Source organism: Leucoraja erinacea, chromosome 2, assembly GCF_028641065.1.
Source record: "Leucoraja erinacea ecotype New England chromosome 2, Leri_hhj_1, whole genome shotgun sequence".
Classification (NCBI taxonomy): Eukaryota; Metazoa; Chordata; class Chondrichthyes; order Rajiformes; family Rajidae; genus Leucoraja; species Leucoraja erinaceus.
The window spans coordinates 116767783-116793285 of NC_073378.1; the positions used below are offsets into that span (position 1 = coordinate 116767783).

General features: G+C 46.3%; 1 protein-coding gene across 1 annotated transcript; it reads right to left on the reverse strand.

Moving 5' to 3' along the window:
- Window positions 1–798: 798 nt before the first annotated feature.
- On the reverse strand, window positions 799–21477 carry shha (sonic hedgehog signaling molecule a). The gene is made up of 3 exons (XM_055664321.1): window positions 20947–21477; window positions 15802–16063; window positions 799–2702 (listed from the first exon to the last, which is right to left on the reverse strand). The coding sequence occupies exons 1-3, from the start codon at window positions 21241–21243 to the stop codon at window positions 2002–2004; spliced, it is 1260 nt and encodes a 419-aa protein (XP_055520296.1). The 5' UTR covers window positions 21244–21477; the 3' UTR covers window positions 799–2001.
- Window positions 21478–25503: the final 4026 nt, after the last annotated feature.

Sequence of the window (25503 nt, forward strand, 5' to 3'; positions counted from 1 at the left end):
GGCCTGTTTCCGCACTATGACTTTGACTCTTCCCACTTAGGAAATTTGAACGGAAACCTCTGGAGACTCTGCGCCCCACCCAAGGTTTCCGTGCGATTCCCGGAGGTTTTTGTCAGTCTCCCTACCCGCTTTCACTGCCTGCAACCTCCGGGAACCACCTGCAACCTCCGGCAACCACCTGCAACCTCCGGGAACCGCATGGAAACCTTGGGTGGGGCGCAAAGTCTCCAGAGGTTTCCGTTCAGGTTTCCTAAGTGGGACAGGGGCATAACGGTATCAGCAGGAACGTTAGACTGTTTTAAGCTCTCGTGGGAAACACGAATTGCTGGAGTAACACAGCGCGCCGGGCAGCATCTCTGGAGAGAATGGACAGGCGACGTTACGGGTCGGGACCCCTTGTGCAAAATAATATGATATGAGGATTAATAATCTAAAGAACTTTTAAACCGTCGGAAGATAGACACAAAGTGTTGGAGTAACTCAGCAGGTCAGGCAGGGATCCTTCTTCAGACTCGGAGTCGGGGGAAAGGGAAACTAGAGGTATCAAAAGGTACAAAGAACAAATTAACTCTCGGTATGTTTGGTGTTCGGAGCTGAAGGTCTCGTCATAAATACCTTGGTAAATTGTATGTTTTGCAGTTTTTAAACAAACTTCCCCGCACGCTCTTCTCCAAAATAGATCCGTTGCATTGGACTTCAGGTTAAATTTATTTTTGAAAAACGTTTGTGAAAACAAAAGGGGGAGAAAAGTCCGTTGGTTCGCAAGCGACCAAATAATGGCTACAAGCAATATGTTCGTTTCTTACATTTTTTTTTTATAAGTTGCAGAATGATTGAATCAAATAGAATGTAAAATATGACACGGTCTTCCGGACCTTGCCGCAGAAATTACAACCATTCCACGTCCGGTATGCTGTGGCGTAAAAGATTGACCCTAAAACATAAATATCTCTTTTCATTTTTGCAAAATAGTTTAAAGTATCTGTACACAGCGTCTCTCTTTACCTCTCGATTATCAAAAGTCGCGTGTAATCGAAATGCTATTCAATAATATTCAGAGTATTTGGCACATTTCTATATTATAAAACTACTGTATTAATCTATTACAAAATATGCAAATAATACGGTTTTAGTAAATTTACAGCTTTTTTGTCGAATTTTAATTCGTATGCAAAAAAAACTTTGTACAAACTACTACTTTCATTAGAATATGATTATTGATCATCAAGGTTTGTCACTTTTAAAAAATAATTTCTTCTGAATAAAATTCAGTCCCAGATGGAGATGTCAAGGGCGACACAGTTGATGGAGGGACATATGTTCGCTGAACACGCCTACTTTATCTGAAGCACATCCTGTTTACAAAATAGCACGTTTAATATCAAACGATACATCGCAGATGGGATGGTCAAAACGTTATAATTTTTTGCGTCTAGACTTTAAATTAAAATAATATATTCTCGTATTTTACACTATTTCAAATAACGAAATGTGATTCAGTTAAGTAATGATGTCTCCAAAATCTAATTTACAATTCTGTGTATAAAAATATAATTTGTGGACCCCCCCCCCTCCCCCAACGAAGTGTAGCTTTGTCCAAAAGACAAGAGAAATTAAAAAAACAAAAATGAGAGCGGGAAGAAGAGATTACAAAAAACAACAAGATAATTCGTTGCAAACGTTTGTAGAATGCTGCACGGGACAAAAAACAGATAGAAAAATATATTCTTCTCCTTGACTGACCACACAAAATAGTTTCCGTTCTGGTGGGGTCACCGAGGAATAAATTATTGACGGAGTTTTAAGGCTTTCCAAAGTTCCAGTTTCTTTTCCGTTAAACAAGAAGACGATATCAACAACAGGCAAGAGAAACAAGGGAGGTAAAATAAAGCAAAAACGAAATAAATATCCCCATGGAAATCTTCTTGTGGAAACTCGGCTTTGTTTGATTTGACTTTGAGCGGGTTCTGTTTGTGAAAGTCTGGATGCGGGTGAACCATTTCAGCTGGAGTCTAGCGCCATTCCCAAAGGATGGATGGACGCGCCATTCAGTACCCACCTGCCTATTTGATACAGGGCGCTGGAGTACCAGTGGACCCCACCTGCTTGGACAGTACAGTTGACCGCTGGTGGGTCGCTGGGCAGCAGTAAAGATCTGGCCGTGTACCTCATCCGTACAGGGGCGAAAGCCCAGTGAGCCAGCGAGTGTTCCTCTATCACTGCATAGCAAGAGGTGAGGACCTGGTCGATCACCACCGTGCCCTGGATAGTCAGCGGAGCGTAAGCACCGATCATCTCCTCCAGGTAAACCTTGTCGACTCTGGCGGGTCGCAGCCGGTGACTGTCTCCGTCCGTGATGTACACCAGCTGTCCCGACCTCACCTTGCTGGCGAAAGTTGCCTTCAGTCCGAGTTGCCCCTCGTTCGTAGCGTGCCCGACGAAAAGTAAATGGGCCGCAGTGAGGGCGAGTTTGCGGCGAGGTTCTCGTGTCTCGATCACGTAGAAAACTTTCTCCACCTCCTCAGCTCTGTCCAAGAACATGACGAAGTCACTGTAGAGGAGGTTGCCCCGCTCGTCTGCCGCCAGTACCCGGTCTCCCGGCGTCAGGTCCTTGACTTGTTTGGTGTCGCCGTTCTCCAGACTGACTCTCGCTGAGGCAGGGAAACAGCCTCCAGATTTAGCAGCCACTGAATTTTCCCGGTCTCCCGGCGTCAGGTCCTTGACTTGTTTGGTGTCGCCGTTCTCCAGACTGACTCTCGCTGAGGCAGGGAAACAGCCTCCAGATTTAGCAGCCACTGAATTTTCTGTTGGAAAAGAGGAACAGGGACATGTTGGTGTTAGTACGAGTATATATAATATAATGCACAGTGAATGTCAAGGCTCTGGGGTGTGTCGTAGAGCAGGTGGATCTAGGAGTGCAGGTACATGGTTCATTGAAAGTGGCATCACAGTAGATATGGTGGTCATGAAGGCCTCCATCAGACGGAGGATTGAGCATAGAAGTTAGGAGGTCATGTTACAGTTGTACAAGATGTTGGTGAGGCCACATTTAAAATATTGTGTTCAGTTTTAGTCACCTCATTTCAAGAAAGATCATATTAAGCTAGAAAGGGTGTAGAGGACCATGAAGCATTTGGAAGTCGAGCAGGCTGGGACTCTATTCCTTGGAGCGCAGGAGGATGAGTGAGGTGTATAGGGTCATGAGAGGACTAGATAGGGCAAATGCACATAGTCTTTAACCAAGAGTAGGGGGATCAAGAACCAGAGAACATAAGTTTAAGGTGATGGGAGAAAGATTTAATAGGAACCTGAGGGTCTACTTTTTTTTTACACAAACAGGGGTAGGTATATGTAACGAGTTGCCAGAGGGAGTAGTTGAGGTAGGTACTATCACAGCATTTAAGAAATATTTAGATAGGTGCTTTGATAGGATATGTTTAGAGGGATTTGGGGCAAACACAGATAGGTGGGACTAGTGTTGTGTGGGCAAGTTGGGTTGAAGGTCCAGTTTCCATGCTGTATGAGTCTATGACTCTATGAACAGTACAGCACCCTTTGGCCCACAATGTTAATCCAGACTGGATTTTGTTGAACCTCGTCCACATTCTCTCTAATGCCACCACAGCCTTCCTGTAATGGAGCAACCAAACTACACACAGTTCGGATGCCAAGGGAAACTAATTTTCCCAACCGCACGTGATCCATATCCCTCCGTTCTCTGCATGTACATGTGCATCTCTAAAAGTCTTATCTGCCTCCACCACACCCCTGGCACCCCCCCTGTTCTGTGTAAAGATCCTGCCCCATACACCCCCTTCAAACTTTGCTCTTTTCACCTTAAAGCTGTATCCTCTGTATCCTCTAGTCTTTGCCATTCCCACCCTACCCTTTCTATGCCTCTCATGATTTTATATACCTCCATCAAGTCTCCCCTCAACCTTCGGCGTAACAGAAAGAACAATCTAAACCTGTCTAATCTTGCTTTAGAACTAATACCTCTAATCCAGGCAGCATTCTGGTAAACCTTTCCTCCACCGTCTCCAAAGCCTCCGCATATTTCCTGTATTGTGCTGACCAGAACTGCACACAGTTCGGAAGCAATGAGCATTGTGATGGTGCCACATTCAGGATGGAAACAGGCCCTTTGGCCCACCATGCTCCATCTACACTAGTTCCACCTGCCTGTGTCTGACCCATATCCCTCTAAACCTAACCTACCCATGTCCTGATTAAATGTTTCTTAAACGTTGTGTTAGTACTTCCCTCAACTACCTCCTCTGGCAGCTTGTTGCATATACATACCACCCTTTGTGTAAAATAGTTGACCTGTGGGTTCTTAATAAATCTTACCCCTGCTGGTGGTATTGAATAACCCAATACAAAATAGTAATGAGAATAATAATAATAATAATCTTATTTATATAGCACATTTTTAGTCAACTTGCATTGACCCCAAAGTGCTTCACATAATTACATTACATTTACACACATGCAAAGGTGGGTGAAGTGTCTTGCCCCAAGGACACAACGACAGTATGCACTCCAAGCGGGATTCGAACCGGCTACCTTCCGGTCGCCAGCCGAACACTTAGCCCATTGTGCCATCTGTTGTAATGTTACAACACAGAACTAGGGGGATTTGGCCTTTTGGCCATTGTGCCTGCTCTCCATTCCATAAGATCAAGGTTAATGTTTCACCTTGGCTCCAATCTCTTGCACTAACCGTGTTGCTGGATTCCCTGAAGATCTTTAAATACAACATCCACTGTGGGAGTTTTGTGCAACAATGCTATTAGCACACTCCTCACCACACTGTGCTGCCTTTAATCGGCTTCAGGAGCCCAGAGAAGTGAAATCACACACCTCCAGAAACACAACCCTCTGCTAAAACTGTGCTTTACTATGAAGAGAAGAACATGGAGCACACAGCAGAGGACCAGGTCCTTCATACTTTACATAATGATAAGATAAACTAATCTCCTCTACCTGCATGTGATCCATATCGCACCATTCCTTGCATTATCCTCAGCCCTGCACCTTAATGCTATTCATTTGCCTCTTGTCTAAAGCTTCTATTGTATCTGTTTGACAAATCTGTATCTAAATCAGTCTGTAATTTTTATTAGGCCTGGACTCAACAACTCCAGAGAGGATGATGCAGCGTTATACTGACCCGTTTTAAAACACTGGAAAGAAAGAACTGCAGGCGCTAGTTTAAACCAAAGATAGACATAAAGCGCTGGAGTAACTCAATGGGTCAGGCAGCATCTCTGGAGAAAAACTGTAGAAGACGTTTCAGGACTTGGGACCCTTCTTCAGATTGCCAGAAGTGTCTCGACCGACAGTTCCTCACTCTGAAGAAGGGCCCTGACACAAAACTCACCCATCTCAATCTCCAGATACGCTGCCTGACCTGCTGAGTTACTCCAGCACTCTTCCTGACATCTGCACTACATTGTATTAGCTATAAGGAGAAAGGTTGGATATACTTTGATTGTTTTCTTTGGAAGTTGGTGTTTTAAAGAAGAGAGGTGAGCAGGGGGGGGGGGGGGGGGGGGGTAGGATTGGGGGGGGGGGGGGGGGGGATTAGTTAATAGCCTGATAGAAATGTAACATAGTCATATTGTCATTCAGCATGGAAACAGGCCCTTTGGCTCAACTTGCCCACACTGGCCAACATGTACCATCTACACTAGTCCTACCTGTCTATGTTTAGCCCATAACACTCTAAACCTGACCTATCCAAGTACTTTGTCTAAACATTTCTTGAATGTTGCTGTAGTGCATGTCTCGAGCCTGCAGCTCGTTCCATACACCCACCATTCATTGTGTGAAAAGGTTACCACTCAGGTTTCCATTCAAGCTTTCCCCTATCACTTAAACCTACATCCTTTGGTTATCGATTCCCTACTCTGGACAAGAGACTCTGTGTGTTTACCCGATCTATTCCCATCCGCCCAGATAGTAAAGGAAACTAGACACATTAGCAAATGTACAGAGCTGGCATTGCATCTCATCCAACACCACTATATCCTTCCTGAGTAAGCTGCCTCAAACGCAGGTTAGACTCATGGTTAAACGCAGGTTAACTTGCCCTTCGGCCCAACTCATACTGAGTTAATGCACCAGCACTTCTATCCTTGTCTCCCAGTCCGTATAACGTGAAAGCTAACATTCCATTAGCCTTTTTACTTCAATCTCTTTAATGATTGTTGTACTGGGCCTTGGAGGTTTCACTCATTGTAGAGTGCTGTACAATTTGTTCATGTTAATTAGTCATAGGAGCAGCATTAGGCCATTCGACCCATCGAGACTACTCCGCCATTCAATCATGGCTGATCTATCTTTTTCTCTCAACCCCATTCTCCTGCCTTGTCCCCGTAACCCTTGAAGTCCTTACCAATCACAAATCTGTCAATCTCTGCCCTACAAATACCCAATGACTTGGCCTCCACAGCCATCTGTGGCAATGAATTCCACAAGTTCTCCCTTATCAAGCAGCGGTATAACTGAGTTTACATTTTTTCAATCCAAAAAGAGTAAGACTTAAAAAGAAGCACGTGACACTGATAATAGGGTACTACCGAGCAAGTCTAGCAGGGTCAGGCAAAGGGCAAGATATTCTAAGTTAACTGCAGACACAGTCAAAAAGTACAGGTCCTGATTATACACTGAATTTAAGGATAGTTACTAATTTAAGTAAAACATTTTAATTTTGTCGTTAGTTTATTTAGTAGGCTGTTATTATTTAGTGTCCATGACTATCTGGGATGCGAAGGACAGAAGCAATTGACGTAATTCCTACTATCCCGGGTCATGTGAAAAATCAGCAGAGGATATTCCGCCCAACTGGAGCATGTCAGCATTTGTGCACCATTCCCACTTCATTCCATCTTTCATCATTCATATCAATCAGAATAATAAGACCCAACCCGAAACATCGCCAATGCATGTTCTCCAGAGATGTTGCATGACCCATTGAGTTCCTCCACACTCTGTGTTGTTGTTTCCGCCAATGTGTTGTTTCCCCACAGCCATCAGGCTATTAAATCTGGCTCGGGCAAAACTCTGATTATTAATAACCCATTATCTGTTATTTGTACTTCATCAGTTTATTTATTCATGTGTGTATCTATTTATATTATGGTATATGGACACACTGATCTGTTTTGTAGTAAATACCTACTATGTTCTGTGTGCTGAAGCAAAGCAAGAATTTCATTGTCCTATCAGGGACACATGACAATAAACTCACTTGACTTGACTTAATCCTCCATTCCCCTCTCCCTCAGATGATTATACAGTTTCCCTGTAAATAGATCTTGACTATTCATCTACAACACTCCTGTGGTTTCAATTTTACAGTCCCAATAAATAGATACAAAATGCTGGAGTAACTCAATGGGACAGGTAGCATCTCTGGTGAGAATGGGTGACGACTCATCTCGACTCAAAACGTCACCCAATCCTTCTCTCCAAAGTTGCTGCCTGTCCCGCTGACTTACTCCAGCATATTTTGTCCAGCTTTGGTTTAAACCAGCATCCACAGTTCCTTCTTACACATTTCCTTTACTGTCCTAATGTCCCTTGGAGAAAGTTTTTTTTTCTGAATCCCCTGCTAGGAATTGGAGTTGGAGGGAATTGGGGGAGGGGAGGGGGGGGGGGGGGGGGGGGGGGGTTCAAATTAAATATTAATATTCAAAACGTTTCTATGTCACCCATTAGTCTCAATGTTAGGAAAAGCTTTGAACATTTTGACGAGCATTTAGTTCTCATTGTCGCCCATTGCTATACAATGTGCCACATAGAATAAAAAGATAGACACACATGGAACTGCAGAAGGTAGACAAAAATGCTGGAGGAACTCAGCGCGTGAGGCAGCATCTATGGAGAGAAGGAATAGACATCGCTTCGGGTCGAGACCCTTCTTCAGACTGATGTCGGGGAGGGAGGGGAGCAGGAAAAAGAAAGACAGAGGCAAAGACAGTGGGCTGTGGGAGAGCTGGGAAGGGGGAGGGGAAGGAGGGTGAAAGCAAGGACTATCTGAAATGAGAGAAGTCAATGTTCCTACCGCTGGGGTGTAAACTACCTAAGCAAAATATGAGGTGCTGTTCCTCCAATTTTCGCTGGGCCTCACTCTGGCAATGGAGGAGGCCCAGGACAGGAAGGTCGGATTTCGGAATGGGAGGGGGAGTTCCTGAACCTTAAGCTGAACCTTAAACAAGGAACTGCAGATGTGGGATACACAAGCAAAACACAAAGTGCTGGAGGAATTCAACAGGTCAGGTAGCATCTGTTGAGGGAATGAACAAACAATGTTTTGTGTCAGGAAAGTGCTGGAGGAACACAGAGGGCCAAGGGGTTTCTGGAGGGAATGGACATATAACATCTCAAGAAATGTCCTGGCATGAAATGTCTTCTGCCCATTCCCTTCACAGATGTTGCCTATCCCACAGCGATCCTCCACCAATATGTGTTTTGTTCGAGCATAAAAAGTTAAATATGTTGCTGTTGTGACTAGATTAATAGATACAACGATGCTAGCTTTAGAGAGATAAAGTCATAGTCATACAGTGTGGAAACAGGCCCTTCAGCCCAACCTGCCCACATTGACCAACAAGTCCCATCTACACTAGTCCCACATGCCTGCATTTGGCTCATATACCTCTAAACCTGCCCTATCCATGTACCTGTCCAAATGTTTCTTAAACTTTCTTAAACAGCTTCCTCTTCCTGCAGCTCGTTCTATACATCCACCACCTTATGTGTGAAAAAGTTACCCCTCAGGTTCCTATTAAATCTTTCCCCCCCTCATCTTAAACCTAAGTCCTCTGGTTCTTGATCCCCCTACTCTGGGCAAACGGCTCTGTGTGCCTAGCCGACCTATTCCTCTCATGATTTTGTACATATCCATGTGATTTTGTACAGATATATTCCAGCCTGAAGAAGGGTCCTGACCCAAAATGTCACCTATCCATTAACTCCATTAACAGATACTGCCTGACCCTCTGAGTTACTCCAGTATTTTGTGCTTTCTCATAAACACATACATTCCTTCTAAATTGTGGACACCCAGATTCTTAAATAGGAAGATATATGATAAAAACAAAAAGAGATGATAAATATATAGGTGCATAGATAAGAGCTAGGTATAATGATTGATAGCTAAGCACACAGACAGAGAGGTACATGGGTAACTGGGACATACAAAGAAATAATCAAATGACCATCTATGGGGCAAGTGAATGGTCAGCAATGAATAAACAGGATTTGGGGAGATTTCCAGTTCTATACAATCCCTCTTGAATTATTCCACGTAAAACTGCCAATTATATTTGATATTTAAACTTAAAACATAGAACATAGATAGCTACAGATTGTAAACTTAAAACATAGAACATAGATAGCTACAGATTGATAGCTACAGAGTGTTGGAGTAACTCAGTGAGTCGGGCAGCATCTCTGGAGAAGAAGGGTCTCCACCTGAAATGTCACCTCTTCCTTTTCTCCAGTGATGCTGCCTGGCCCGCTGAGTTACTCCAGCATGTTGTGTCTATCTTTGGTGTAAACCAAGTATCTGCAGTTCCTTCCTCCACATAGAACAGTACAGCACTGGAACAGACTCTTCGGCCCACAGTGTCTGTACCCAACATGATGTCAAATTAAACGTATCTCCTCTGCTTGCATCTGATCCATATCTCTCCATTCCCTACATAACCAGTGTACCAATCTACCAATCTCATAAACGTCGCTATTGTATCTGCCTCCACCGCCACCCCCTGGCACCTATGTAAAAAAAATTTGCCTCGCACATTTCCTTTAAACCTTGCTCCTCTCACCTTAAAGCTATGTTCTGTCTTTGACATTTCCACCCTGGGGAAAAGATATTACATAGAAACATAGACAATAGGTGCAGGAGTAGGCCATTCGGCCCTTCGAGCCAGCACCGCCAATCAATATGATCATGGATCATCATCCACAATCAGTACCTGCACCATATATATCCCTTGTCAATCCCCATATCCCTTAATTCCATTAGCCCCAAGAGATTCCCTATTGACTCTACCCCATCTATGTCTAACCATTGGACTTGTCTTCTTTCTTGTTGAAATGTAGTATCAATCTCGTTCTAAGGAAGCTTTCTGAAGGAGATTGATTATTTTTGCATTGTGGGAAGGGGCAGGATGATCGGACAAATGTTGAGCTGTCTCGTTAACCAGATGCAGCATAGGCTATTGGCGAGGGGGTCAAACCAAGGATCGCAATATTAAAACGCAGCAATTTCTACTTTAAGAAAAAAAAATCAACTCTCGTCCCATTACACGCGGCAAGCGCGTTTGGAAACAAGCCGTCCGTCTACTTCTCAGGAAATCGCACTATAATTGGCGAAAAAGAGCCGCAAATTAGATTTTATTGATCTGTTAACGACTTTCTCGCCTCTGTTTAATAGAAACGAACGGGTGGGGGATTTCAGTTGAATGGCTGGTCACAGCAAGTAAACACTCCGAAGTGTTAGTGTTTATGTGGGGAGTAGAGGGTGCTATGGGCACGACTGCAGATGCGGCCGTCTACATTTTAACTGGTGGTGGTAGACACAAAATGCTGGAGTAACTAGCGTCTCTGGAGAGAAGGAATTTGTGACATTTCCTATTCCTTCTCTCCAGAGATACCGACTGTCCCGCTGAGTTACTCCAGCATTTTGCGTCTATCTTCGGTTTAAACCAGCATCTGCAGTTCCTTCCCTACACTATTTAACTAATGGATTCTGGTTGCAAGCTTCAAGGTTGTGGCGGGCGCTGCGGTCTAAAGGACCCTCTAAGGTCGGTGAATGCTTTCCTCAGAGGCGGGGGATTCAGTCCGTGCCGACTAATTAAAATCCAATAAAGGCGCCGCATTGTCATTCTGATACGACGAATAAAACGAGACACTCGTGGAAGAGAGGATGACTTCCACTTTTCTTTTCCCAGCTCTCTCTCGCTATTTGCTCAGGTGCAGGAACCTCCTATGTGTCAGTTCACACATACATACGCTGCACACCAGAATGTTAAGGCTCCTTGCAAGCGGTATTTGCACAGCAGAAACACTGTTCGTTTTTCTGGACACTCGAGATGTGTATTTGAATTTTAAATGACCGAGGCTGGCTTTAGACGCTAACTATAGGGCCGGCATCAATGGCCCCGTCTCCTCTGTTAGCCTGACAATGAATCGCGACTCGAGACAACCCCGGCTTTGAATTCCTCTCCCCGGGATCATTCTTTCAGCAAATAGAGACGTAAAAAACGAATCTTCCTCTCTGGAATTCCTCTCCTCCGCAGACAGCGTTTAATCTTCTCATATGATTCACTGGCATGAAATAGTGGCGGAACAAACGGAGCGGAGCCAGGTCTAACAGTGCTCAGTAATAGTCAGGCAAATCTACGTGGTACAGTCACACGACCCACATGACATGGGCTCAGATGAATTTGGATAGCCCAGTGTGTTCGGAATTTTAAATGTTAGATTTGTCGCCCTCCTATTTAGAGAGAAATAACAGGAGGGCAAGATTAGACCAGACGTTAGACCAGTCTTCACGGCGTTTCTATCTAATCATTCCAGATCTCTGTTTGTTGGCACGCACAGCGCGGTTAATTCTTCTCTAAGACAGTGAGTGGCGTAGCAGGTACGACTAATGAGAGAGAGAGTTTGCCGATCGCCTATCGCCTTCGGGGTCTGAAGCAGCATCTCAATGGTCGCCACCTCGCTGCTTTCCCGTCAACTACTCGCCGCCCGTTTGCGAGGTCACTTTAATGAATAGACTTACGGATACCTGGGACTTGTCATCTCGCAACCACGCGGAGTAGATAGAACGGGAAACAATCGTGAAAACTGAGAAACGGACAGAGTCGGGTTGTGATAGAGACAGATGGAGTAACAGATACATGAATAGAAAGATGGATAAATAGATATAGATGCATAGAGATGATATAGAAGATGGATAGAGATAGATGGGTAGATATATAAGAGTATAGATAGTGCTAGAAGATATATATATATATATATGTATTTACAGGGGAGAAGAGAGAGAGGGAGGGAGAGAGAGAAGGGAGAGAGGGAGAGAGAGAGAGAGGGGAGGATAGAGAGAGAGAGAGATAGAGAGAGAGAGAGAGGGGAGAGAGAGAGAGGGAGAGGGAGGGAGGGAGGGAGAGGAGAGAGAGAGGGGAGAGAGAGAGAGAGGGAGAGAGAGAGAGAGAGAGAGAGAGAGAGAGAGAGAGAGAGAAATCGACAAAGTGATTACGGAGATGCCGATTAATGGGGTTATTTGATTATAATAATGTTCCAGAACCTAATGGAGGTAAAATCGTCGATCAATCCTAATCCTGCATTGGCTAATCCAGAAGTGGCGAATCATTCAGCAAAAACTAATGACAAATCTAATCCAAACCCGGCCCATAGTGTTGGAAGATACAAGCGGAAAGTTCTCTATACAGATGCTTAGGTAAAGTCTGTGGCGCACATTCAATATTTGCCATTTGTATGTTCAACCTCATACACTTATATAACACATCGAGCATTCAGTGTCTACCAGGAAATTGGAGAAAATGCATGTAAAAGTATGGGGTTTCGTTGGGTAGAAGTGCAATTAATATCCTGGACCACTAATTAGTAACTTCATCATGCGGGACAAAGAGCAAGTGATCTACAAAATATTGAGAACGCACCGTGAACAGTAAAAAAAAAACAATGGCAGACACAAAATGCTGGAATAACTCAGCGGGACAGGCAGCATCTCTGGAGAGAAGGAATGGGTCTGAAGAAGGGTCTCGACCCGAAACGTCATCCATTTCTTCTCTCCAGAGATGCTGCCTGAGTTACTCCAGTATTTTGTGTATACCTTCGATTTAAACCAGCATCTGCAGTTCTTTCCTACACAGTAAATAAACAATACACGGTTCGTGTATATATATAGGAAGGAACTGCAGATGGTGGTTTAAACCGAAGACAGACACAAAATGCTGGAGTAACTCAGCGGGACAGGCAGCATCTCTAGAGAGAAGAAATCACACACACACATATATGTATGTATATATATATATATATGTACACACACACACACACACACACACACACACAAATGTATATGTATATATATATATACACATATATGTATGTACACACACACACACGTGTGTGTGTGTGATATATATAATGATATATATATAATGATATAAATGATATATAAATATATATGATGAAATATATATGATATATATGATAAATATATATGATGAAAAAAGAGATAAAATGACCTAGTCTTCTTCTGGTTTGGAGCACAGGCTTTGAATTCCGATGTTAATAAGACAACTAATCATACCTTCCACTACATCCTGTATACCATATTTACACAGTATAATGGTTTATTTCTTGGCGATGACTGAATGGACTGAGCATGGCTTGAAATATCTGACACAAAACGAATCTTAGCGGTTTGATGTATAGATTCTGCTGGTGTGTAGTTTTCGACATTATCCTAGCCCGCTTGGGCTATGCGAAGAGCCCTAAACTGAACTAAAGCAAAACAAAATTAACCGCCCTCTGAACAACTGATGCGTATTCCCGAGGGAAGACAGAACAGAAAGGCGGGTTCTAGCGGTTTGTTAACTCCTAGAAAACAGACCCAGCAATAGGATTCCAGAAATCCGATGCATCATTTGTTTCCATGAACCTCTTGAATCACCATTACAGTACTGTGGTTTGTTGCTGATCCCTGATCAATTAGCCTTGCTCCATGCTGGAACCTATACACCCGCGGATAACAGTATCCGATTTTTCAGCTATTTCAGGTATCTGCAGTTCCTTCTTACCCAGTAATTATATTTCACGCTGGATCCGATTAACTACCCGGTGTCTTGGTGGAGCGAACGGTCGACCCCACCAGCACATGGGTTGCTTCTAAGTTGAGCATAAACTATCTCAGTCATTAAATATCTGGAGAATTTTCCTTCGGCGAAAACCAACTCTAACCCCAGATGCAATGCCGGCCAGATGTGGAGCGCGCTCTGGAGTGGAGTGGAGTCTCCAAACAAAACACAAAGTGCTAAAGGAACTCGACCGGTCAGGCAGCGTATATGGAGGGAATGGACCGGCGAAGTTTCGAGTCGGGACCTCCCTTCGGACTTTTTCTTGGGTTTAAAGAAGGGTCCCGACCCCAAACGTGGCCTGTCCATTCCCTCCACATATACTGCCGGATCCGCTAGGTTCCTCCAGCACTTTGTGGTTTGCTCAAGATGTCAGCACCTGCAGTTCCTTGGGTCTCGATGGAGTCTCTGTTTGCGACAACCAGAATAATTGGACGGTACTACCGGGGCATCATTATTGTCTCCACAAGGCACAAGGGAAGGGTTGAATTTAAGTGTATGGATGTCCCGTTATACTTTAAAGCCTATACAAAAGTCGTAGCCAATAGCATGCAGCAAGCCCGCTGGCACCTCGGTTTTAATGATGGGGGCAGGTAAATACAAAATGGGCAGGGCACCAGAAATAATGCCCCCTGTTCTACTAAAATACTAACTCTGCCACCGCACAGAACGGGGGGGGGGGGGGGGGGGGGGGGGGGGGGGGGGGGGGGGGGGTCCGAAAGGCGGTATCTCCGGAGGAAGCATATATAACTATGAGAGGCATGTATAGGGTAGACTGCCAGAACCTTGTTTTTCTGCCCAGCATTGAAATATCAAATACTAGACGGCGCAGCTTTAGCGTGAGAGGGGCAGTGCTTAAAGAAGATGTGAGGACCATGTTTTACTTACACAAGTGTGCGTGTGCCTGGAATGCGCTGTCGGCAGCGCTGGTGGAGGCAGATGTGACCGTGGCGTTTAAAATACTTTTGGATAGGGACATATAAATGCAGGGAATGAGGATGATGTGCAGGCAGGTTAGCATCATGTTCGGTAGCGGCACTCTGAGCCGATGGTCTGATCCTGTGCTCTAACATTCAATGCTCCACTAGTCGATGGTCTATAAAGAGTTGAGGTCTCTAAAGAGTTGAGCACAGTGGTGCAGCGCCAGAGACCCGGGTTCGATCCTGACCACGTTATACTGTCTGTACATTCTCCCTGTGTGACCGCGTGGGTTTTCCCCGGTGCCCAGGTTTTCTCCCACATTCCAAAGCCCACGGGATAGCCGGTTAATTGGCGACTGTAAATTGTCCCTGATGTGTAGGATAGTGCTTGTGTGGGAGGTGCATCTCTATAGTCTAAAGTCTGAAGCAAATAACGTGTTGGGATTGTGGGCAGTTTTGCATCCGATTCAGGCTCTGGTTTTCGGCGAAGTGTCAGTTAAAGAGTGCAGTGTGATACACGGAAAACTCGGAGAGCTCTGAAGGATGTGGTCAGTTTATTTTGTGGTTGTTGTGATACTCGCTCATCTGTACACTGGAGTTTGTTTACACCCTCTCCCTACACCGCGCCTACAACCCACAATCCTACTGACTCAGAAGACCTGGGCCACTCCCAGCGGAGCGCCTGACGACACCTTCAGGGAACCGTCCTGCTTTATTGCATCTCTCTGTCTATCTCCATCTCTCTCACACACACACACACACACACTTCCTCCCATTCACCATGAACTAATGACCATATTAATCATGACAAGATTAGTAAAACCACTCGACAATACCAACGCGCCCGCACCCTGCATGAGTGACAGGGAGCTCTGACTGGCGCCTGGGGTGCTTTCAGATTAAAAATGTGTGATTCCGATATGAAATATGATCACGTTAATCACAGGTGACTTTGCGCAGTTTCTTTAAGAAGCGCTGCCTCTCACCTGCTTTCACCGAGCAGTGGATGTGGGCTTTGGATTCGTAGTTCACCCAATCGAAGCCCGCTTCGACAGCCAGTCTTGCCAACATGCCATACTTGCTCCTGTCCCGGTCGGAGGTGGTGATGTCCACAGCTCTGCCCTCGTAGTGTAGGGACTCCTCTGAATGGTGTCCGTCTTCGTCCCAGCCCTCGGTCACTCGTAGCTTCACCCCGGGCCATTGGTTCATCACCGAGATCGCCAGAGAGTTCAATTTATCTTTACACCTCTGTCAAAGATGAATAAAAGAGGAGAGAAGGTGGAAACGAGACCTCAGTTAAAGATGCCGTCAACTTGAGGATGTTTTTACATGCCGTTATGCATTGCATTAGATAGACACACAATGCTGGAGTAACTCAGCGGGTCAGGCAGCATCTCTGGAGAAAAGGAATTGGCGACGTTTCGAGTGGAGACCCTTCTTCAGAGTCTGACCCGCTGAGTTACTCCGGCATTTTGTGTTTATTTTCGGTGTGAATCATCGTTTGCAGTTCCTTGCTACACGCCATTCGTACACTAGTTGTATTCTACACTCTTGGAGATAATTTACAGAAGCCAATTAACCTACAGCCCTGCACATCTTTGGAGTGTGCAGGGAAACAGAAGCACCCGGAGAAAACCCGCGCGGTCACAGAGGGCAGAGAGAACGTAAAGACATCACCAGTAAGCCGGGACTCTAACGTTGGGAGGCTGCAACTCTACCGCCGCACCACCCCGGACCCATTAGCGTGTCACTCACTAGCAGAGACACAAGGACTGAAGACGAGTCCCGATCCGAGGTATCACCTGTGATGTTCTCCAGAGATGCTGCCTGACCCTCAGGGTTTTACTCCAGCACTTTGTGTCTTGTTGGTGATTAACAGAGACATCTATATCTAACGGTAAAGAGGTCGCTTCGCCAGCCCACGTCTTACTACACCCACAATCGCCTTTCTAATTCCCCTCTTAATGCATTACTTTGTAAATGGAACTAAGGTAAAACAAAGTGGAAACAGCCAGCACATCGGCTGGTTTTGGGAAAGATATCTAACGTTTCCCCTGATCTAGATCAGGCAGTAACTCGGTGCCCGTGCGTGGGACAGCGGGGTTCGACGGACATCAGCAATGTTTGGGAGACACGGGGAACAGCAGATGCCGGAATCGTGAGCAAAATACAAAGTGCTGGAGGAACTCGGCGGGTCAAGCAGCATCTGGGGGAGAGAATGGACAGGCGATGTTTTTTCGAGTCGGAAGGGTTGAAATGGCAGTACTATGGTGAAGGGTCTCGACCCGAAACGTCACTCCTTCCTTTTCTCCAGAGATGCTGCCTGACCCTCTAAGTTACTCCAGGTTTTTGTATCTATCTTCGGGTTAAGGCACAGCATGTGCAGTGCCTTCCCACACATGCTATGGTTTATATATGGGGGAGGGGGAGGGGGAGGTATGGGGAAACTCGGATCCACATATGCTACCTGACCCACTGAGTTTCTCCAGCAATTTGAGTTTTGCTCAGTGGTTTGATCGGCCTCCCTAACCCGATAGGAATGGGGCATTTTATACACGGCTCGCTGACATACGCGGAGGTTTCGCCGCTGTAAATCGGCCGGAATTTCCCACGGACCGCGCCGCCAACACCGAGAACGGGGAAGTGGGATAAAACTGCAGTCAAGGAGCTGGTCTCTGACGTCTGTGGCGGCTTCGCCTTTCTCCCGGCCAACTCTCCCCCATCGCCACCCCAATGCGGGCCACAAAGGCCTTTGGAGACGGCAGCGCGGATTGTTGGGGGCATATGGGGGGCGGGGTGGTCGAGGCACGGAGTTCAGCATCACTCGTGTTGTGTTGCTGTCATTTGGACTTCCGTACCAACGGGGCAACATTACGCACGTTGCGACCAGTTTCCCTATAATTCATCCCGCAATAAACAGCGCCCCTGCCTGATGCCCGCTCTCTCCTAGTTAGGCACCCAGATCAAGGTACACGGGGAACCCATTTGGCTTTAACGCCCAATTAGTCAATAAACAAAGTCTACTATCGACTCTGTGGGCTGGCGGGAGAGGGAGTGATTTCCTCCTTTTACACCGCACATCGGACGAGGCACAATGAACACGATAGTTTCATGCAAATACCCCTGCGCGCAGACAGCAGGGCGGGCCCACATCTCTGCACCTTCCTCTTCATTGAGACACGGATTTCGAGCAAGTTTTTTTTTCTCTCCACAAATTGCCCGACTCGCTGTGATCTCACTCTCAACGCTTTCCCCGCTGCACCAGAAATCACTTGCGCTTACAAGTGTACGCGGCTGTATCCTGCCTTGAAACAATCTGATCTGTGGGACATGCCCGAGCCCGGGGGGGGGGGGGGGGGGGGGGGGGGGGGAGGGGGGGGGGGGGGGGGGGGGGAAAAAGGGGGGGGGGGGGGGGGGGGGGGGGTGTGGGCCGACCCCCCACGGGCCCGGGGTCAGCGCCCCCCCCCCCCCCCCCCAAAAAACTATTTTATTAATTCATTGAGTCGTGTGCCGTGAACGGAGCGCAGACCTGAGCAGTCTCCAGTCAAAGTCAGCGGGAAACCTCGGCTTGCCCTCGGCGAGGCAACAAAGCGCTTGACCGAATCACCGCCTGCGTCCACATCTTAATCTATTCACGCTGCGACTGTGATATAAATTGCCAAATATGAAAGGGGACACTTAACAGATACCTGTCAATGCTCGCAGCTCGCCGCAGCTGTGTGTGTGCGTGTGTGTGAGTGAGGGAGGGAGAGAGAGAGTGTGTGTGTGTGTGAGAGAGAGATAGTGTGTGTGTGTGTGAGAGAGAGAGTGTGTGTGTGTGTGTGAGAGAGAGTGTGTGTGTGTGTGTGAGAGAGAGAGTGTGTGTGTGTGTGTGAGTGAGAGAGAGAGGAGAGAGAGAGTGTGTGTGTGAGAGAGAGAGAGAGAGAGAGAGTGTGTGTGTGTGTGAGTGTGTGTGTGTGTGTGAGAGAGAGAGTGTGTGTGTGTGTGTGTGTGAGAGAGAGAGAGAGAGAGAGAGAGAGAGAGAGTGAGTATGTGTGCGTGTGTTGAGAGTGAGGGTGTAGCCTCTTCAACCCCCACACACTAAATTCCACATAGATCGATCGCCAATCGATTATTCCCGGGGCCGGCGAGGTGCCTCAAACGTTATTTGAAACAAACGCAGTCTCTGAAGGCAGATTGAGCCTGGGTTCATTGGATGGGCGGGGGTTGGGGGGTGGGTGGTGGAGAGAGAGGACGGGGAATGCATTGAACTTGAGACCCACAAGGTTTTTTTCATTGATATACGTCCGTAAGGAATATTTAATAAAACGACCACGGAAGCCAGGACCCTTGCGCTGCCTGTGTTTTCCCGCTGGGGGGGGGGGGGGGGGGGGGGGGGGGGGGGGGGGGTTGAGTGGTCAGGAATGAAAACGCTCGCAGCTAATGCATGATCCATGTGGAGAGGTCGCCTATTCCCAGGGATGGATCCACGCCGGGACGTGGAGAGCGGCTGATACGGCAACCACCTATTTCTGGAGGATCCCAAAAGAGCTATTGTATGTTGCGCCTTGTGTTTTGTTTTATTTTAAAAGCATTGATACATTTTATTTATAGCCATCTCTCCAACAGCGCCGCGCGCACCTATAAATGTTTTTTTAAGCCTGACCTGAAGCGAGAGTGAGAGTGAGAGAGAGAGAGGGGTGGGGGCGAAGGATGAAATCGGAAATCCTAGCCCAGCCGCGATCGATAAGGGAAGAAGTGTAACTCAAAATGCCAGAGACGTGTGCGTGTGCGTGTGTGTGTGTGCGTGTGCGTGTGTGTGTGTGCGTGTGTGTGTGCGTGTGCGTGTGCGTGCGTTTATGGGGCAACTTGATGACCCCTGTAGCTGTGATCGAGGCGTCTCGCTGCATTGAGCCGCGGCTACTGTGGGCTGGGCTGGGCTGGGCAGGGCTGGCTATCCGCCACTTGCCGTCTGCAGAGTGTCACGATGAACAACCCTGCACTGGGAGACGGATGGTGACCGGGTGATGCACGCGCGCTGCCTGCGAACATTTTTATTGCTTAAAAGGGTAATATCATCATGGGCGAGGGGGAGAAAAATTGCACCATCTGCCTTTGTGTTTCAATTGTACGCGTTCATTGAACGCCAGATAGAGATTTTAAATGTGCATTAAATCTTAATGACTTTGAGAGGGTCCCGTCAAATGGCCAGTTGCGGAGATTAGCACGTTGTGTGTGTGTGTGTGTGTCCTGTTAAGGGGGAACTTTCAATGACCTTTAGCAGTGACTGTAATTCTAGGGATTGGAATAAAACTTTGATATAAGCGAACGGCTGCGGCTTTTCATTTATAAAAAAATCAAACGGCGGCTCCGAAGCGCTCATTCTCCACAGTCGCCTGTACTCAAACGTATGGCAATAAATGAACGCATCGGTAAACACAGAGATAGGAGATAGGATTTCTAAGTGAACAGCGTCAATTAAACAGATTGCGGAGACAAGGCGAGCGAGGGGGAGACGGGTCGATTGCGTTCTCTGTCCATCTTTCCTATATTTAGACAAGGCGGTCTCATTAAATCACCTCAGCTCAGGATTGCGAGATTGAGAAGATAGTTTAACAGGAGGGCGAGAGAGAGGGGGTGGAGAGGGAGAGAGTAGACGGCCGCAGGTTGCATGTAACAGCGCAGGATTGCAGGTTGGTAAGTGTGCCGGCAGTAAGCATACACATGGGAGTACCTTCTGTACAATGTACAATCTGATTGATCAAAGTGCAGGCCCAGGGGACTGCTGAAACACATTTGCACAGCGAGTCACAGTAAGCATCGCAGGCACCCCCAACAAGCAAGAGAGAGAGAGAGAGAGAGAGAGAGAGAGAGGCAGACAGAGTGAGAGAGACACAGAGAGAGCGAGAGACACACACACACATACACACACAGACAGAGACACAGGCAGAGAGAGAGAGAGAAAAGAAAAAGAGAGAGAGAGACTAGGAAATAAAGGGGCAGGGCAGGTTCACCGGAATCCACAAAGTTTACTCCACCACGCATAACCCCACTGTCGACATGTTGGTTTTTATCTGTCAGGCCGGCAGCGACCCCCATCCACTAGCGCTGACAGAGAATGGGGAGCATTTAACTGGCGATCTGACCCGTACCTGTGTCATCAGCCTGTCAGCTCCCGTATTTTCTTCGTCCTTAAAAATAATGTCTGGGTTGTAATTGGGTGTCAATTCTTTAAATCTCTCCGAGTTCCTGGTAATCTTCCCCTCGTATCTGCCACTGGCACCCAGAGTCTTCTCTGCCACGTTCGGGATGAATTGCTTGTAGGCCAGAGGGGTGAGTTTTCTGGGGTGCTTCCTTCTCCCATAACCCCGGCCCGGTCCACACGCCCTGGCAGACGAGAAGAGAGAACAGCAGACCAGTCCCACTAACACAATTCTCGTTAGCATCATGTTCGCTCGGGGGCTTCTGCGCCGCTCTCGCTATCTCGCTGGTCTTCCAATGCTCCCACTGATCCCCGGCAACGGTGGCACATCGGGCTTTGACCGCGGATTCTGTTGTTGTTGTTGTTTTCTCCTTGGCGGCGGTGGTGGTGGTGATGTGGGGTGGGGGGTAGAATATGGACAATTGTGCTATAAGGACACGAAGTCGACAGGCGCGCTAGAAAGACTGGGCGCACAGCAATGTAATATAGCCTCAAAAGGCACAACGGCGAATCCTGATTGGCCACACGGCAGCTATTGGCTTCTGATGTGCTCACTAAAACCAACAGTTTCCGAAAATTCACCTGAAGTCTGGCGTATCAGGAGCGGGAGGAGGACTCAATCTCTTGTTATGAAAACATCAATTACAACTTATTTCATTGCTCCCCTTCCCACCCCCACCCCCACCCCCACCCCCACCCCCCCACCCCCCCCCACACCCCCCATCCCCCACCCCCACTCTCTCCCTGCCCCACCCCATCTCAATCACGCGGACTCTAATGTTACAACTCATCGCTTCACGTACAAACCAGCGGCACAGTCGGAATTAAATAACACATTTACGTGTCTATTTATTTTCATGTTGTTATATCCCCTGTCCCCAGGCGTGTCAAGCTGGCTGCCAATTGGCAAGTGGATATTGGCACCGGTTATATCTCTTAAACACCTTTTCGATTATACTTTTCGATAGATTTTCGCCTTTGCCCACATGCTTCGGATAGTAGAGGTCAGATTTGCTCCTAAACTTTGTCAAAGTTAATTGCATGCATGCATGCATCAGTTATTGTGATGTGCAGGAAGGAACTGCAGATGCTGGTTTACACCGAAGATATTCACAAAGTGACGGGAGTGACTCAGCCGGTCAGGCAGCATCTCTGGAAAAAAAAAGGAATAGGTGACGTTTCGGGTCGAAACCCTTCTTCAGACTCGAAACGTCACCTATTCATTTTCTCCAGAGATGCTGCCCGACACGATGCTTTTAGTGCCCATCTTCAGTTATTTTGCTAACCGATTCATGTTTTTTATATTTTGAATAAACGCAGCCGATGACTTGCAATAGAATATTGAACCACCCTTCTACCCACATCGGGAGTTAACATTCACGCCTCTCCGAATATCGCGCTGGGAGTAAAATGATAAGAACTGCGGACGTTTCAAGTCTTTCATAATTGATTTGCGCAGTGTGCTGCTGACAAGAGTTTCAATTTAAATAAGCACGACCAGAATATGTATCAAATAAGAGATAAATAATTCAGCGCTCTATCACAAGAACTCCACTTGACCAGACAGAAAATATTTTATGTTAACGCATTGACATCTTGGACACCGTGGGTTAAGGCAGGAAAGGCATTTTCTCTCCGCCAACCCACAATTGTGGAAATCTGCGGTCATATAATATCTTCTGTCCGGGGGGGGGGGGGGGGGGGGGGGGGGGGGGGGGGGGGGGGGGGGGGGGGGGGGGGGGGGGGGGGGGGGGGGGGAAATACGAGAAATAACATCAGCAAATACAGACGCGATGAGTTTAAATGTCAGATTAATTGGGGGGGTTTTAAGTTTCCTTGAGCAAAATGCCGCCCAAAGTTGCAGATAGACAGAGGTTACGGCTTCCAGGAACAAGGGTTACTCGGTTGAAAGTTTCTCGCACCATTGTAACTTACAGGGCAACTTTTCGACTTTTTAAAACATTTCAGCGACCCCTTTTCTAGTTAGCTCATGTATATTCCCCTTAAATTCTTTTGCAGCGATACTTTTAAACGGGGGGTAAAAAATCTGCAGTTTGACACCATTCTGAAATCACAGACACTTTATGTTGTTAAGGGGTTTCTTGCCAGATGAAGTTTAAGAGATCGGACGGTCTGTTCAGCTAAATCTCACACCCACGTTTACTGTCGTTTACTTTTCAAACTCACACCAGTTTAAAGATGAGCCCAAGAGATATTTTCCTGAATATAGTTATCCCATGCACCCAGATATTTCATATACCCAAGAGGGAGGAGAGGAGAACGGGCGAGATGCAATTTTGCGAGATATGCATTCATTAATTTTAATTGATGATAATATATTGAACTTATACATTACTTTGTCTTTTTCTTTAATAACACAAAAACATCCAAAGTAACCGGAATACATTTCTAAGTCACAAAACCCAAGGGTTCATTATCAATCAATCTAAAAATCCTCTTCAAACCAATTTTCTTTGTGTTTGCGATTATTTCTCGTGTTCGTTTCTGGTTAAAGTATTACATCCTTTGTTTTATCTTACTGAATTTTGTAGCTCCCGGTCGAAACTCAAAATGTATGTCAATCAGTCCACATTTCATTGGGAAAGTTCGTGTTTTGCACAGCGTCAGGGATGATCTGCTCTCTATAGCCGATTGAGTTAGTGCACCAAAGGTATTTTTTTATTTGTTTCCATACAGTGGCAGTCATTGTGCATTGAATTTTATTTGAAGAACTTTGATGCATTCAAGGAACAAGCTAATCACCTGTCGATGTTTTCCCGATTAAAAACGGGCGGGAGGACCGCGTGTTAGACAGCTCGGCGTTTGCATTAAAACGACACAAACACACGCACACAAAAAAAGCCGCACTGCTTTCATCTTCTTCTCGGTGGCAAGTTTCTTTCATTAAAATATCACTGGACAATATCAAAGTAACCTTTGCAGACAACTCGTGGGGCGGGGAACTCGAGAAGTTATTAAAAACTTTTCGCACAAAACTCCTGTCCTTAAATCGAGGAGGCGATCACACAGATAGATGGTTGGATTTGTTTTGTTAACAACGGCAACAATAACAACAACGGCTATAATAACAACAACAGGAATAATAATAACCGATAAATTAGTTGTTTGTCTTACCCACTATTCTGATAGCTAATTTATCAATGGGGGAACTTTCCCCAGAAAACGACATTTTAACACCAGTTGAGGCTCAAGACTGAAATTAAACCTAATCTGCCCAGTGACTAATCCACAATATGCTGTTAAAAATATTTGTTTTTGTATTGTTATCGCAAAGAATCAGCCAACATATTGTTTGTGTGGGATTCATATTAATTATATTTTGCTTCAATCCAAACGATGCCTTCATCACATGTGACACATTGGCTAGGTTTTATTAGATTGTTTCACACCTGGTGTTGATCAGTTAAGATAATATTTTCAATGTCCTGGGCTGCAATTACACATATTCACCCCCCTCCCCCCCCCCCCCCCCCCCCCCCCCCCCCCCCCCCCCCCCCTCTCCCCCCCCCCTCCGCCCCACTCGCCAGCCCGGTCCTTCAGTTGCTGTGTGGTTTTTTGGTGACTTATTGCTTACTATTGTCCCGACTTTCCAAACAGAAACGTCCCCATTGAAATGCAGCCCACCATTCCACACCGCAGATAGATCTATCAAAGACTACATTTGAAAATATTAGGTCCTTAAGAAAACAACCATTTAAATCCGTGCATCCCAATACACGGAGAATCGCAAGATGACCCATCTAAGGTCTCCCTCATTGTCCTTGCCTTAAATCATCTCGCTTGATGTAGAAAGCTCATAGAAGAGTTAGAAATATGCTGCACCTTTAATTTCCCTTTCCCCTGACTCTCAGTCTGAAGAGATGTCTCGACCCGAAACGTCGCCTATTCCTTTTCTCCAGAGACCCGCTGAGTTACTCCAGCATTGTGTATCTATCTACGATGAAATCTACCGCGGACAACAATGATTTGGCCAGAATCCTTTACATCGAGTAGTCGTTTGGCTCTGAATCACTTTGGGGCGTCTGGAGATGGGAAAAAGGTTGACCTTTAGTTCAGCGTGGTAAACATAGCATAACATACCGTTATCCATCAGACACCAACGACTCAGTAGATTCATGTTGGCACCCATGGACCGACCACATCTTTGGTTCTGAAAATACAGTTTTACCTATAAGTGGACGCATATCCATATGTGACATGCTGTTGTACAATGGAAGGTAACGGTGGGATAGAGAGACATTCCCATAGTCAGGCAAGGATAAGTAGGTACACTTGCTGGATAGATGGATTAATGTGTTTAAGAAGGAACTGCAGATGCTGGAAAATCGAAGGTACACCAAAATGCTGGAGAAACTCAGCGGGTGCAGCAGCATCTATGGAGCGAAGAAAATGGGCAACGTTTCGGGCCGAAACCCTTCTTCAGTCTGAACGGCCCGAAACGTTGCCTATTTCCTTCGCTGCATAGATGCTGCTGCACCCGCTGAGT